This window comes from Fundulus heteroclitus, chromosome 6, assembly GCF_011125445.2.
Source record: "Fundulus heteroclitus isolate FHET01 chromosome 6, MU-UCD_Fhet_4.1, whole genome shotgun sequence".
Lineage (NCBI taxonomy): Eukaryota > Metazoa > Chordata > Actinopteri > Cyprinodontiformes > Fundulidae > Fundulus > Fundulus heteroclitus.
In genome coordinates this window covers 11948397-11963671 of record NC_046366.1, presented here as the reverse complement: position 1 = coordinate 11963671, position 15275 = coordinate 11948397, and the positions used below count along the sequence as shown (strand labels likewise).

The following is a 15275-nucleotide window of genomic DNA, read 5'->3' as shown; positions in this document are numbered from 1 at the left end:
GTTAGAAAATGGATGGATGGATGGATAATAGTACTAATAATAACAATTAATAATAATAAATCACATTCAGCATAACTTTCTAAGCTGTTTGGATGAAGCAACAACTAGTGCCCACCTACCACAGATTGGTTTTAGCCAATCACGATCTCAGATGAAATCGTAAGCAGCAGGCATCATGAGAAACCACAGAAATTTTAGCAAGTCAAGGCACTTATTGCTGTTCTTCTTTTAAAGATGAAATCATGAATTCTTACAAACAGTGATAGCGGCAGCTGCCATGTTTATCTTGGTCCAGCTGTGGGCTCTGGCTGCACCTCTTGCTTTCGTCACAGCTGTATGTCCCGCCTTAAACCTCAATACTGCAGCGTGATTGGCCCAAACCGTTTTTGGTTCGGTCACAAACGGTTGAAGCGGGAGCGGTACAAGATGGATTCTCGTGTGTTTGCGAATTACCGCGTGAATTCAGCTTGCAGGCAAGGCTAGCAGCCATGCCCTCCAGCTCACAACAATGTGACCATAGCTGTGCAAATCAATTTGAAAGTCATAGGAAGCATAATCCATACATGAAATACAGTTGTTTTTATCCCAATATTTATTAAATGTAGAAAGAATATAGAAGTCCTACTGTTTTTTTTGTCTGTTTTTTTTTTTTTTGGTAAAAAAAATGCTCCATTTACCCAAAGATATTTGCTTTATCAATGCAACCGTGATTTGATGATTTATTTTATTGCTGTCAAGCTGTCATGTACAAACTGATGCCAAACATGACAGACTAAAAGGGAAATACTAAGAGACAGGACAGAGACACAAAGAAAACATTGAGACAGAAATTACAAAACCCGACAAACATCTGCTAAACACAAGTATGACCACATCACTCCGGTCCTTTATTCTCTGCGTCGGTTCAGAACGCGGTTCAAAATCCTGTTGCTTGTTTTCAGTTCAATCCATCGCCTTGCACCATCTTACCTGAGGGACATTCTGACCCTTCACCAGCCCAGTATAGAGCCTTACACTCTCCCAAACATCTGCTGGCGTTCCCACGGTCGAGGTGTAAACAGTGGGGTGATCGAACCTTCTCCGCGCCATCACAACCCTGCACCTGTTTAAGGCCAGACCAAAGATCTATCTGTTCAGTTTGGCCTTTGATACATGAGAGTTATGACCCCTTTTAAAAATGTGAACTGAATTATAGTTATGTGTACAGATAACTTGTTTCTTTTTTATTACTACTTTGTATTTGTGTTTTTAATTCTGTACAGCACAGTGATCCATCTTTGGTTGTTGTAAAGCGCTTTAGAGATATAAAAAAAATTGATTGACTGATGCTTTATGCAATTATCCTTGGTAAAATATTAGTCAGAAATTTAATCCGAGAGCCATGCTTTTGAAATTAAAATGAAATCAGTTTTTGTTGAGTGAAAAGTTGAAGAAAGACAAAAAAAAAAAAAAGGCATCAAAAATCACCACCAGAACAATGTTCCACAGTATTTTATTGTATTGCTTGTGAGTGATGGTAGGATGGAGTGGCAGATGGTCTGGCAGCCGTAGGGCCTCGTCTGTTGAAATGCAGGTGTTGTCGTGAAAAATGTAAAACTCTGGATTTACCGGCGTGTCAACATTCCTGCTCTCACCTAAGGTCCAGAGATGTTGGTCATAGGGTGGCCGGGCTCACCCTTACACAGTAAGACGGTAAGGAGCGGCATCCTTTGGAAGGAGCTCACAGTAGACCCCTTGCTCCTCCGATTGAGAGGAGTCCCTCGAGTTGGTTCAAGCGTCTGATCAGGATGCGTCCCGGGTGCTTCTCTTTGGAGCTTTTCCAGGCACATCCTGTTGGGAGGAGACCGGGTAAATCCAGAACTCTCTGGAGGGACATTCCTTCCCTGTTACTGCTAGATAGATTGCCTCGCCCAATCAAAGGTTGCTCCAATAGCAAAATAATAAAATAAAAAATAATAAAATTAAATGTATAAAATCTGCTATTTTTGATGTTACCACAAACAGAGTAAAAGTTTATCAAATGTTTTGAAAAAAATCTCTTTTTACTAGAACTATCCAGCCCCTATTTGACTATTCTAAGTATTTAGATTTTTTGGGAGGATCTGCAATCCAGATTCTTTAGAAAACAGTGACCTAGCTCTTTAGACTGTGACACTGAATTAGTAAGCTTTGAATCAGATAGATGTCCTGTGTGATACCAGTCAGTAAGACAGCACACCCCAAAGACCTCAACAGCTACAGGCTACTGGTCTGTAACCGTCGACACTCCTATCGACCTGCTGAAGACCCCCGAGAGGCTGATCCTCAACTATCTTCGCCCACTGGTGAGATAATTTCTGTTTAGCCTCTACGCTGCGGACTTCTCCATCAGCTCACCAGGTTGCCAGAAGTTCTCTGATGACTCTGCCGTAGTTGGTTTACTACGACCAACTCCCTCTGGAGTCATCCTACAATGAGGACGACTCAGATTACAGACAGAGCTTTGTAGACTGCTGACAACAGAACCATCTCATGTTAAGTTAATGGAAAACAAAGGAACTAGTGGTGGAGTTTGGCAGGCGCAGACCCAGTCCATTGATACCGGTTAACATCCAGGGAACTGATGTGGAGACAGTGGACTCTTATAAGTACCAGGGTGTTCATGTGAAGAATAAACTGGACTGGAGTCACAAGATTGATGCTCTTTATAGGAAGGGTCACAGCAGACTACCTGCTGAAGAGGCTGAAGTCTTTTGGAGAGCAGGGGGCGCTCCTGAAGACCTTCTTTGACTCTGTGGTGGCGTCGGCCATCTTCCATGTCGCGGTCTGTTAAGAGCAGCAGCTTGTCTATAGTTGAGAGTCTGGAGAGCTCTTCCAGTGAGACTGCTGCATCCCAGATGCTCCAAGGAGCATTTCTGCAGGTCCTTCATTCCAGTTGCTGTTTGACTTTATAATATCTGTGGTTCACAACAAACTCAATAAGTGTTTACAACTTGCTAATGGTTGCACTGGTTCTGATCTGATCATAAATCATTTACACATTACATATGCTAATGTCCATTTGCACACTTTTTTTGTTATCTGGATGTTGTTTATCATCTTTTTTACTTTTATTTTATATTTTCATGTTTATTCTCTGTTGCTCCAGGACTAACTTTAGACAATGCCACATTTCCTTATTGTAGCATGTTTTTATTTTGTTAATTAATCCTGAATTACTATTTATCATGCTACAAAGTTAGTTTTGGACATGCTGGATCTTAACACCTTTGCACAAATCCAACTTAAAAGATAAGGTTACATGCCAAAAAAAGAAGCAAACTTATCCAAAGGAAAGGAAACCATTTATTACATTCTCAAAACCACATATAATGTATCCGATTGGACAACAAATATCAAGCTGTGTGACTCTGTTATTCTTGAACTAGTAATATACCTGTTGTACATTTTGTCATACGGGGGAAAAAAAAAAGAGGAGTCAAACTATTTTTTTCGTTTGCACTTTTTTTTCCTAAATATCTTTAATTAAAAAAAAAAAATCACTGACTTTACGAGAACAAAAAGGTGGAGACACATGAAGAAAATGTGGATAAAAGACTGACAAACAACAGGAAATCACATCAAAAGAAACATGAAACGCCAATAACAAAATTTCTTTTGAACACTAACTGATTTTTTTTTTTTTTTCCGCGTTTGTGTTTGTTTGTTTTGTTTTATCAATCTGAACTCGAATCTTACAACATCAGGACAAACAAAGACGGGCTTTGACACTTTGTGGTTAACATTCACAAAAAAAATAGAGCTTACGTCCACAGTGATTATGGTTATGGGTCTTAGGTGCAAAGGTGTGAGGAGTACAAGGCTAAAAAGATGACACTTGCGATAAAAGGGACAAGAGATTACAGATATCTCCCTGAGCAGCAAGCAGCGGGTCCTCCACATTCTGCTCAAGAACTGCACAGCACCCCGAGTAAGACGCGATCCTCCCCTTTCGGAACAGTGTGTTATGTACATGAATGAATTGTAAACAGTTATGGCTGAGGTTGTGTGACAGACATGACGAAATAAAATATACAGACTGACTGAAGTCTTACTGGCATGGAAGCAAAACTCATGGGGGGTGGGGGGGGCAGCTGGTAGCTCTGTCTGGCCTTGGACTAGTGTCAAGTGAGAAAGAGGAAAGTATAAGTGCTTGATATTTGGAAAAATGTTGGGTGTAGGAACTCCAAATGTACAAAATAATACAGTTGCGCCAACCAGCAGAGAGGGTTTATGATGCATATGGACCATCGCACTCCCAGCCTTGAGCTAACTGAAACACTGTTACATCAGTGACCTCCTGCTGTACTGACCGCCGGTCAAAAACATCCGGCAGTGTTTCCCGCGTCATCACACGGTCCGTTTGGCTTGCTCTCTCTTTTTGCTTAGTGTTCGCGTTCATCCCCTCGTCTCTTTCGGCGGAGGGGGGGCTGGCAGCAGCAGTGCAGAGTAAAAGTTTTTTTTTTTTCTTCCTTCTCCTGTCTTTACTGTGTGCGAGTTTGCTGCCTCCCCCCACCACGGCGATCAACAAGAGTCCACCCCCTCGCTCGCTTGCAGGATGGCCGTCGCTTTGCTGTGTGGCCCGAGAGGGGTTTGTTGCAGTGGAAACCTGAGAATACTGCCAAGAGAGGGAAAAATCATCCAGAAAAAAAAAAAATCTATAGGAAAAAAAAAAAAAGATCTGAGTCCAAACGTCAGTGGTGCCTCCAAGCCCACTTCACTCCTTTTTTTTCTTCACCCCCACACAGGCTCTCACTCTTTCCATATACTTATATAGCTTTCTATGTACATTCTTATTTAAAATATTTTTTTTTTCTATAAACGTGTATATAAATTAAAGATCATTTCAGCTTTTCCTGTCTCTAAGTGGCATTTACAAGGGAGGGGGGTATGTGGGACTGAGGTTTTTTCATTGCATTACAAAAAGCCTACGAAAAAAGGTAGCACCTAACACTATTTACTGTGACGGAAAACCGAGTGCCGACTTTACTCCAGGCAGTGAGTCGATGTCTGCGTGTGTCTATGCGTGTTGGAGGAAACTCTGATCTGTGATCTTGGTCCCTAAGTGCGGGTCGGTGAAAGGACGCACGAGAATGCATGTGCGTCCGTCTGCGCTGACATTTATCGACTTCATGCCGCTTCTGGGTGAGAAACCTTTGTTTTAGAGTGGCAGGATTGTACATTCATCGTTGTTTGGTTCTTATTTGTGCACTGGTGCTAATAGAAGAGGTACATTCATAACTGGTTCGCCGATCCCCAGTGGATCGATGCTTAAATATCTTCTAGCGCTTGGAGCTGTTACGTGCCGTGTGGGCTGCAGTGATTTTAAGAGGACGCCCGTAGACTGGTGTCACAATGCTACAATTTTTTTTTTTTTTTTAGTAGAGCAGGAGTATGTTGTGATATGTAGTGTAAGGTGCTTTGCCTGCTGGGGTTAGTGGAGGACTACTTTGGGAGACTGAGTATCTATAGTCCTGGATTGTCGCTTTACTCGCTGGTTTTTCTCTCGCTCTCTTGTCTCACGTTTGCGTCCTCTACTTTCTAATGCGCTCTCCTCATCTCTCTTGTTTTTCGTCCCTCTGTCTAGCTGTTGGTGGAGTCCGGCAGAGGCATCTCGCTGCCAAACACTTCCCGGTACAGCGGTGGAAAGCTGTAGGCAGTCTCTGGGTGGATCAGACGGAAAAACTCCAGTTTATCAACGTGTAGGTTGCAGATTGACTTCATTACGGGCAGCTTGGACAACATCTGCGGGGAACAGAAAACAATAGAACGTCCATGAGCCAAGGTGGGAGTTTAAACTGTGCGTAAATAGTTATTTCAAACACTGAAGTATACAGAATGCAATCCCACAAGCCTAGCATGAAGAATCTTTCAAACTTGGGACTTAGTGACTCAAGCATTTACAATACTTATATCAAAATGCCAGTATGATATTAATATTAAAATCTACCTACACCTTGACCCAACTCTTTTATTAACTCTGCAGAAAAAGTCAATGTTAGTATGTTAAAACATGGCTAATAACACATGAATAAGAAAATTACCACGAGATTGCACTACTTTTCTAACAATAGTCATATTCAATGAAATAGCATATGCATTCCGAACAGGCTCGTTTGTCATATAACAAGTATTAAATATACTTTTCATTAAGCCCACATTAAAAATGTTCTTCTATTGGTCTAATGTAATATTCTAATCTTCAATGCTGTCTTTTCATTAACTGTAAGGGGAAAATGATCATGAGAGAGGTTCCTTTCAGCTGCTTCCTTATTTAGGGATCACCACAGCAAGTCACTGCAAAATCATCATAATTAAAGGAACTATACCTGATGAGGCACAAATTTGAATCTTGAGTGAGGAGAACAGATAAGTTTAAACCGTAAGCCCCGCCCCCCAACAGTTTTCTCACAATGACAAACCCTCCTTCCTTCTCCTGGTCTTAAACACGCCTCCCAAGCTTGTGCGCAATCCTCTGGAGGAAGCAAGGCTTCGTCGAGGGACTTTTCTTCATTTTCTTTGACATAAATGGCTACATCCTGGGTAAATACATTTTCTCATGTGAATGGTCAGCACGTACATGCATGCCATGCTGTTCTGTTTATATACCCTGTTGTGTACACGCCGGAGGAGCTGCTTAGCAAGGGCTTTGCACCTTGTTGGGCCATTGGGAGAGAAAAGTCGCCCCGGGTTGTCCGCCACTTTCTGCTTATTCCTACCAAAAAAGCCTGACCTCTAATTCACTTAGTTAACTGTTATTATCAAATGATGTCTTTTAACCCATAATGCATTGTGTAAAATGCATTTTTCTTAACCAGACACTAATAAATTCAGGTATAGTTCCTTTAATAGAAATAATCTGTCCGTTTACTTAATTAATTCACTTAGTGAATTGCGTTACTACAATAAAAAAGCTTTTCAGTAATATTCTGATTCATTAAATATGACCGTATATTGCCTGTATGGCAAAATAGATTTACATTTGTTTAAGAAGAGTCACAGGGATCATTTTGGTGACTTTTCAATATACCAAACCTTCAAAAATTCAGATCCAATAAATGTGTTTTATGTGTGAAAAGGTCAAGGAAGCTGGTTTGATTGAGTGTGTTTACCTTGTCCAGTTTCTCCTCAGAGGCACCGTTCTTCTGTAGACTGTGCTGCAGAGCCAGGTAGACCTTCTCTTGGAGTTTCTGAACCTTCTGACCTTCTGTCAGCCAGTGTCGATCTATTAAAGCAAAGATTAAAAATACACTTCAGCTTGTTGATTTTACATTCACAACTGTAAATTAAGCTAAGTGTGTATTTCATGTCTTTGACAGCTGCTTTATGCGCTTAACCAAAAGGTTATTGTATGACTGAAATGCTGAAATCTCTCTCTAAAAGGCGATTAACTACTATGAGTTCAAACCAATAATTTTTGAGTAGTTACTCCAAAACCATTATTGAGGTGATTATAGTGTGTACTAAGTTTTTTTTTTAAAATACAATTCAACACAGAATAAGTGAAAGGCTGACAAATAGGAACAATCAGACAAATATAAGATTAAGCTGTACAATCTTTAAAAATAAATAAAAATCAACATTAGAGATGTCTAAATAAAAGATGCAGTGATGGTTTGCTTTGAAATTCATATAATGGATAAAAAAAAATTATTCAACATTTCCATGAATGATTGCATGGCAGAGAAACAGTAGCAAAAAAAAGTAAATAAAACATGAATAAAAAAGGTTACCAGGGGATAGAAGAACAGCAGCGCTAAACAGGGCCATCTCCTCATCTGAGAGCTGCAGACGACAGAGTCCCTTTCCCAGCTCAAACACGGCGCTCACCAGATCGTCGCACCCTGCACGCACAACACAGTGCACTTTATAAGAATTAGAATCTCCACCAGGCCCTTTTAATGTAACAACTGAACTAAAATATAATCTGCTAGATTTCCAGTGTAAAAGGGAATAAATGAGTCATTTGTGTCTGCAAACAGTGGAAAAACTAATCAAAACTTATTTTATGTTAATTGATTCCTTTTTTTAATCTGACCTTCCAAAAGCATTTATACCATTTACTATTTTATCATACATAACTATGAACCTCATGGTATCTTATTGAGACTTTCTGCAAGTCTGAACATTTTTCCTTCTGCTTTACAGGTACGTGAAAGGCTTTTTTATGGCATCACATAAAAATCCCAACTAAATCAATTCTATGGTTGTATCTTAAAATTTGAAAAAAGTGCTCAAGGTGCTTGCATGACCAAAACACATAATATATATTTATTTTATGTCTCCCACTAGATGGCAATGTAGCATAGGGTGATACTGAAGGGAGAACCACAAGCTAAACATTTGGTCTCTTCCAGGTTTGACCTAATGCAACTAAAACAAGTTTTTTTTCTTTTTGTTAAGAAAATTGTGTTGAAAAATTTAAACAGACTTGCAACAGAAAAAAATAATAATAGTTTTATTAACTAAAAAAAACATTTTTTGTCCTGTATATATATATATATATATATATATATATATATATATATATATAGTATTCTTTAGCATTTAAAAAAAAAGCAATCCCTCAGCTTACCTAATACACGTACAACTTCAGAGTCCTGAATGTGCCTTAACTATGCGAGTGTTTCAATGCTTACACAACAACTTCCCCAAACTGATCCTCACCGAGTGCTTTGAAGAACGGAGCCGAGGCAAATTTTCCATTGAAGAAGATGGTGCTGTTGTTGCTGTTAAAGGCGCGGCACATGCGTATGAGTAGGACCTCCAGACAGCCTACAAAAAGGTAGCCAGAAACAGAGGAATAGACACCGAGACATGGAGAGAGGGGGAGAGGACAAAGAGGAAGAGGGAGGACAAGGAAAGGCGCCAAAAAATACTCCAAACATGCAAAAACATACAACAAATTGTCAATTTTGAGTCAGATTAGTGCACAGCATATACAAGACAAAATTGAACCGCCCAATAATGCAAAGGATCATACAAATATATCCGACAAGGTTTATTTTGATTTTAACCCAAAACATTTAAAGAAGGTTCAAACAATGTCATTAATGTGCAGGAGATTATGAAGGAATAAATTTGTTTTTCAGAATTGTGTATTTCTCCCCAGTGTTTAGAGCAGGGTCATATGAATAATACAATATATTCAAAAACACAATATAAAATAACAGGCAGAGGTAGAAGGTTGGAGACAAAAACAAAACAAGAAGGAAGGAACTTCCATTAGCAAGATTAAAACTTTGTTGACTTTGAAAGAATTTAACTTTGTGACAAAAAAAATAAATAAAAATGAGCGGATATTTTGGAATGTACACTGACCTGCTTTGAGTAATATAATCTGATCGTTCTGGCACAGGTCCATAAAGCCCGCTATGCGCTTGGCAAACTCCACCACGTACTGGATGGCATTGGTGATGTGGTGTGCGCACTGCTGCCACATCCACTCGGCCGACTGAAAAGAGATCACAGAAAGAGTATTAAATCAAGTTTAGGGTGCCCTTGTTTAGGACTTATAGTATGATGAGTAGATGTAAAGACTGGTATCTGTCCGATCTGCTGTATTGTCTATAAATAAACCCGAAAGTATCTTCAAAGTTGGAACCCAGATTTCGGGATGAATGACTCAACCTATCTGTAGAGCTGTGTGGTGTATCATGATATTCTTAATTTCCGTCTTCAACAGATGAGTGGTAAAAACGAGTGTTTGCTCTCACAAGCACTTTTTAATTGTCTCAAGGTTCTGTGCTTAAACTGTACTGTGCTGTCTACACTTACAGTGGTTGCCATTATTTTTCCACTGTCCTTAGTAGCTGGAACTCAGCTCTGGAATGAGATCACATCCAATTTTACAGTTTTCCAGCTGCAAGGGGCGAAACCTGGAAAACCCTTGACTTATAAAACACCTATATACGGGCGATACTCATAACTACATGCATCTGAATCTTGACACTAACTCTGTTGTAAACCTTTGGCTAAAAGAAGTGTTTAAATTTAGAAAACCCAGTGTTCTTGGAGGCTACAGCGTTGCATTGCTTTGCGTACCTTGTTTTGAAAAGCTCGTGTTTCTTCGGGTGTGTAGTGTACCCAGGTGAATCTCTTCATGTCATCGGCGCTGTACTGACACGTTTCCAGGTGAGACTTTACAATACTCTGGGTGATGTGCTCTGAAAAGGAAAAAAACAAACATATGTAAATTCACTGCTGCCCTCAGTGTGAGCATTTCTTGCAGCAAGTTTATGCTTTGGAAAGATAGCGAGGGCTCTCTTGTAACGTCCAAAAATCTGCGCTGCTGTTAGATAATTTGCACCACTGAGTGGCTCTAACGGCCAATTTTCACTTGTATATCTATAGCTTTTACTTTTTTTGCTTTCAACCTCCTCCACCAGTAATAACACATCTTAATTTCTTCCATTAAAAGTCCACAGAGCCTCACTGAAAACTGATCCAGTTTGCCTTTGCATAGAGGCATGGCTAAGGATCAACCAACGTTCCAAGAAATCAAATTGTGAAAAGGGGCAGAAATATTTACTATGACTGATCTGTTCTGTGTTTCTTCGGATGAATTACCTGCTTGCGTCATGAACTAACATGTCAACTTTTTTTATTAAACATTATAACATAAATATTATGAAGCTGAAAATATAATCTGAAGGAACCAAGCATCATGAGGAATACAAGCCTGGCAAACATCTATCTAATAATTGCTTTTCTTTGACATATAGAACCAAGACCCAACCACTTGGTTAGAAATTGAGATAAAGTTTGTGGTTTTCACTGCGTAGTAAGAGGTAGGACTGAAAAAAACCCCCATATTGATAAAAAAGGAATCATATTGATCGATATCGATAATTATGAACAAATTAAAAACAAATATTTTAAGTGCAGTAGTGGTCATTTTATGCTGTTGCTCAGCGACCTGTTTTTAGATAGAGAACACACAAACATTGAATCCAAACTCAATCCTTTATTCATCCAACTTTTTACCAAAACTGCAAGTTTTTAAAAAAGAAAAAAAAGATGGCTGCTCTCTGAACTCTTTAAAAGGAAGCGTAGCTTGGTGACTGGGTCTGCGTTTGTGATTGGTTGATAGGATGTAATTGGTTGGAAGGATGTAATTATTGTAAAATTAACCTACATGATAGGCTAGAATGCAAAAGGAAGGAAAATTATTCAATTGAACTTTTTATTGACCCTTTTTTTCTATCATCGATACATATATATATATATATATCGATCGACAGACATATTTACATGTGCACATACTGACTGCTTGTATGTTTTGAATGATGTGTGTGATGTATGTTATTTACTGTTGCCAACATGCTGCTCTTAACTAATTGGCCCTTGTGGGATAAGTAATGTTGATTGAACTGACAAATGGAGATTTTTTTTTTAATTTTCAGTCTTACCAAGGTCTGTTATTGAGCAGTCGTCGGGCAGCTGGTCCAAGAGTGAACGTCCGCGTCCCAGCAGCGAGTGTGTGAGAAGGAGCTGGCTCCCGCAGCTGTCTGTCGAGTCCATCGCTGTCTGCTGCGGGGAGTTCTGATTGGACGAGGAGGGAGAAGACGAGGAGGAAGAGTTGGACGTGTTGCCTGCGCTGGCTCCTCCCCCTCCCAGCAGCTCCAGGCTGCAGTACTCGCTGGCCTCCTCGGGCGTCAGCGGCAGGTCGAACAGGTCGGGCAGCGCAGCGATGTCGTCCAGGTCGCTGAGGGTGGAGGTGGACCCCCCGCTGCTGTAGGCCTGACTCAGGCCCTCCTCGCCGTCGTCCGCGCCGCTGCCGCAGCCTCCATCCTCCCTGGGCAGGGACAGAGCGGTGGGGACGTTGGAGCCCACGCATTCTTGAGACTTCTGATGCTTTTGGACCTCGGCGTAGAGGCTGTCGCGCTGCTTCTTTGACATGCGACCAAACTTGACGGCTGCAGGGAGACAATAGGTTTCACTACAGCGGCGACGCAAACAATTCCTTATTTAATGCAGAACTGTTCAATGAAGGCGTACCATCTCGGCTCATGCCCAGAGCCAGACACTTCTGCAGGCGGCAGTGCTGGCAACGATTGCGGTTCGTTCGGTCGATCAGACAGTTCCTCTGGCGGGAACAAGAGTACATGGCATTGTTCTGCTGGCTGCGACGGAAGAAACCCTAGACGCACAAAAAAAAAAAAAACAACAACCACAAACCAATATGATACCTGCACATTGCACGGGCGCTAGTCATGATGGAAGTTGGCTAAAGTTTCCCTCACCTTGCAGCCCTCACAGGTAATGACTCCGTAGTGGATTCCTGAGGACTTGTCCCCGCAGATCTTACAGGGGATGATCTCTATTTGAGCTGCAGGACCAAAACAAAGACAGAAAGAAAACGGTTCAGAAAACTTGCACACTGATGAGTTTAGCAGAGCAGTGAAAAGTGGGTATGGATAAAACAGCATTATTCAGACTATTTTCAGCTGTGCCAGTCAATCGGGCAGAGATTTCCTGAAGAATCTGTCAGAATCCTAAATAAAAAAAATAACTTTCATGTTTTTTTTTTTATTTAGTGAAACTTTGATACAGAAATGAGGTTACTCTTGCCCTGCAGTGCATTTCTTTTGCATTTGCATGTTCTAATGCTCTATAGTATTTAGGGGAAAAAATGGAATATGCAGGTAGGACCCCTGATGTAAAATGCAAATCAATGTCATCCAAGAACAGCCTGATTGGTGCTTTTCTCATTTAGAGAAAACAAAGAATCTCATACGATGCCGTGTTCGACTTGATTTTCCACCCGGCCACCCCGGGTCTGCTTCTGTCTGAGCAGACTTCCTCTGTAAACGTAAATTTCCCCCCACAGTTTGTGTCCAGCGGTGCTCAGAGCTGTTTTGACAGGTTTCTCAAAAAGTACAATGAGCTGACGATATATACGTTGCGATCTAGTGCAGAACAAATAAAACAAACATAAGAATGTTCTTCTACATGGCCTTTGTGTAACGTTTCACGCTGTTCAGTTTGAAATATGTTTGAGCATTTTTGTGTTGCTGTTTGGTGACACTTAACTGACACTCACCGCCTAAAGACGCCTGTGAAACGCTTACCCTAACGAAACAGTCCTCAATCAAAGGAAGAGCTACCGGTGGCTATTTTGGCTCTATGGTGTCAGTAATTATTATTTTGTTTTTAAAGGGTTCTGAAAGCAAACACATTTACCTCTAGGCCTAGTGGTTAAGATGCAGACTGCAAACAACTGAACCTCATCCAAATCAAAAAGCCTGAATGTTGATAACTGAACATAAAAAAAACAACAACTTTATGACTAATGTGGCATATTCAGTGTCTTTAGTGTGTCAAAAAGTCAGTCAATGTTAATTTTAAGAAAGCAGTCTGTTGATACTACCTCACTGCAATAAAATGTTAACATATTCTGGGTTAGTCATGCTTTATTTTCTGTCTATTTTGATCCTCTTTTGCACTTGTGTCATTCTATAACATTTTCTCCACCGAGGTTTTGTTACTTTCTGTAGACCTTAGCTACTTTGACAGACGGACAGCAAGAATGTTCAGGAAAATGTGAGGACAGCTTGTTCTCGACGTGTCCTACAGGGTCTGTTCCCTCATAAACTCCACAGCGAAGATTTACAGCCGAGTAGAATCTCCGACAAGCCGAGATGTGAGAGGAAAGAGCGCTGAAGAGGCAAGGCGGGCTAAGGGTATGTTATGAAAATGATTGTTTCCATCGCGGCACGCTGAAAACAGTGGAAAAAAAAATCTTCTTGATAGAGCTTTTTTTTCCTTTTAGAGTGATACCAGATGCATCTGGATGTTTCCATAAAAGTCTAAAGCATGTGGGGAGCAACAAACAGGTCAGCAGAAATAAAGAAGCGTAAACTTATACTGGCATGCCAACGTGCTCCACTTGGAAGAAACTCTCCAGAAGATTTGCTCACAGAACTTCAGAATAAGTCTAGCTGTTAAAAAGTCGTCTTATAGCCTCTGCCGGTATTCAGCAACCAGCCGTAACATTACGACCCCCTGGCAGGTAAAAGATATGAGACGCACCGATAAGGTTTTACTTAGTAATGCCGATTCTCGTTGAGGTCTAATCTGGTGCACTCCCACTTTGACTGATTATTTCTTTTTTCCTCCTTTGGAAAAAGTGTGCAGCAGAGGATGCAGCTTTGAATCCAACAAAAATTAAGTTATTACAAGACTATGGGTTGAAGAATAAGTCTGAAAACATTTATCTGTTTTTCAAATATCTAAAAAAAACCTCTATGGGCAGAAAATGGTGAGAGGTTTTAATTTTGATACATTTACTAAAGAAGAAAAAAAAAGATTTTTCAACATTTGACCTGCTAATCACCAATTAAAGCCAATCAAGCAAAAATGGGCAGATTCTGATCTATGGCTGTTTTATCTAGGCAAGGCAAGGCAAGGCAAATTTATTTATATAGCACAATTCAGTATACAGACAATGCAAAGTGCTTTACATGATTAAAATACAGGAAATAAAGCAGAAACAAAGCAAGTAGGAAAAAGCAGTTGGATTATATATATATATAAAAAATTGCATTCGACTGTTTAACTAGTGCAGTCGAATGCAGTCCTAAACAAATGTGTTTTTAGTCTTGATTTAAAGTAACTTAGGCTTTCAGCATTTTTACAGTTTTCTGGAAGTTTGTTCCAGATAAGTGGGGCGTAGGAACTAAATGTATCTATTTATCTTTAACGTAAAATAACTCAATTCCATAGGCAACAACTCAAAGGTTTTGCTGGATGAATGCTACGTTAAATCTCTCCAACCTAAATGTGCTCGCGAAACCAAGACACTGGGTGGAACACCTCTCCTGCAGTAGCAGCCCTTCATATCAGCTGGATCCTACGTTTAAGACTGCTTACAGCGTTCAAACAAACATCGATTACGAATTTAGTTCCCCCCAACCCGCCAACAACGCAGTCTGGAAACCCATAGAGCAATACTATCTCCCAAATATGAGGCGTGTGATTGTAACATTATGGCTGACAGCTATAGAGGCTTCAGGTTTCGTTTGGAGGGTGTGGAGCTGTTATAATAAGCCCTCGCGCTCCTCTCCAGGAAACCCCGCTGAGAGCATTAAAAGGTTTAGACTTCCACTTTATGAGTCTGGAGCCCTAAACATGCCTCATTAAGAGGGAGGTGATCGCCTGTTTAAGACAAACCCCTGTTTTTATATTAAGCCCCATGCTGATGACAATTAGCCCCTACTTCCATAGAGGCAGACCATGACATAAGCCTTATTTTA

General features: G+C 40.4%; 1 protein-coding gene across 1 annotated transcript; it reads right to left on the bottom strand.

Moving 5' to 3' along the window:
- Positions 1–5382: 5382 nt before the first annotated feature.
- On the bottom strand, positions 5383–12349 carry LOC118563426 (nuclear receptor ROR-beta-like; the record flags this gene model as incomplete). The annotated part of the gene is given in 9 exon segments (XM_036138052.1): positions 5383–5763; positions 7131–7243; positions 7752–7862; positions 8686–8793; positions 9340–9472; positions 10063–10184; positions 11430–11936; positions 12019–12160; positions 12264–12349. Coding segments are annotated over 9 exon segments (1484 nt in total), but the record flags the coding sequence as incomplete, so codon positions are not given.
- Between the last annotated feature and the right edge of the window lie 2926 nt (positions 12350–15275).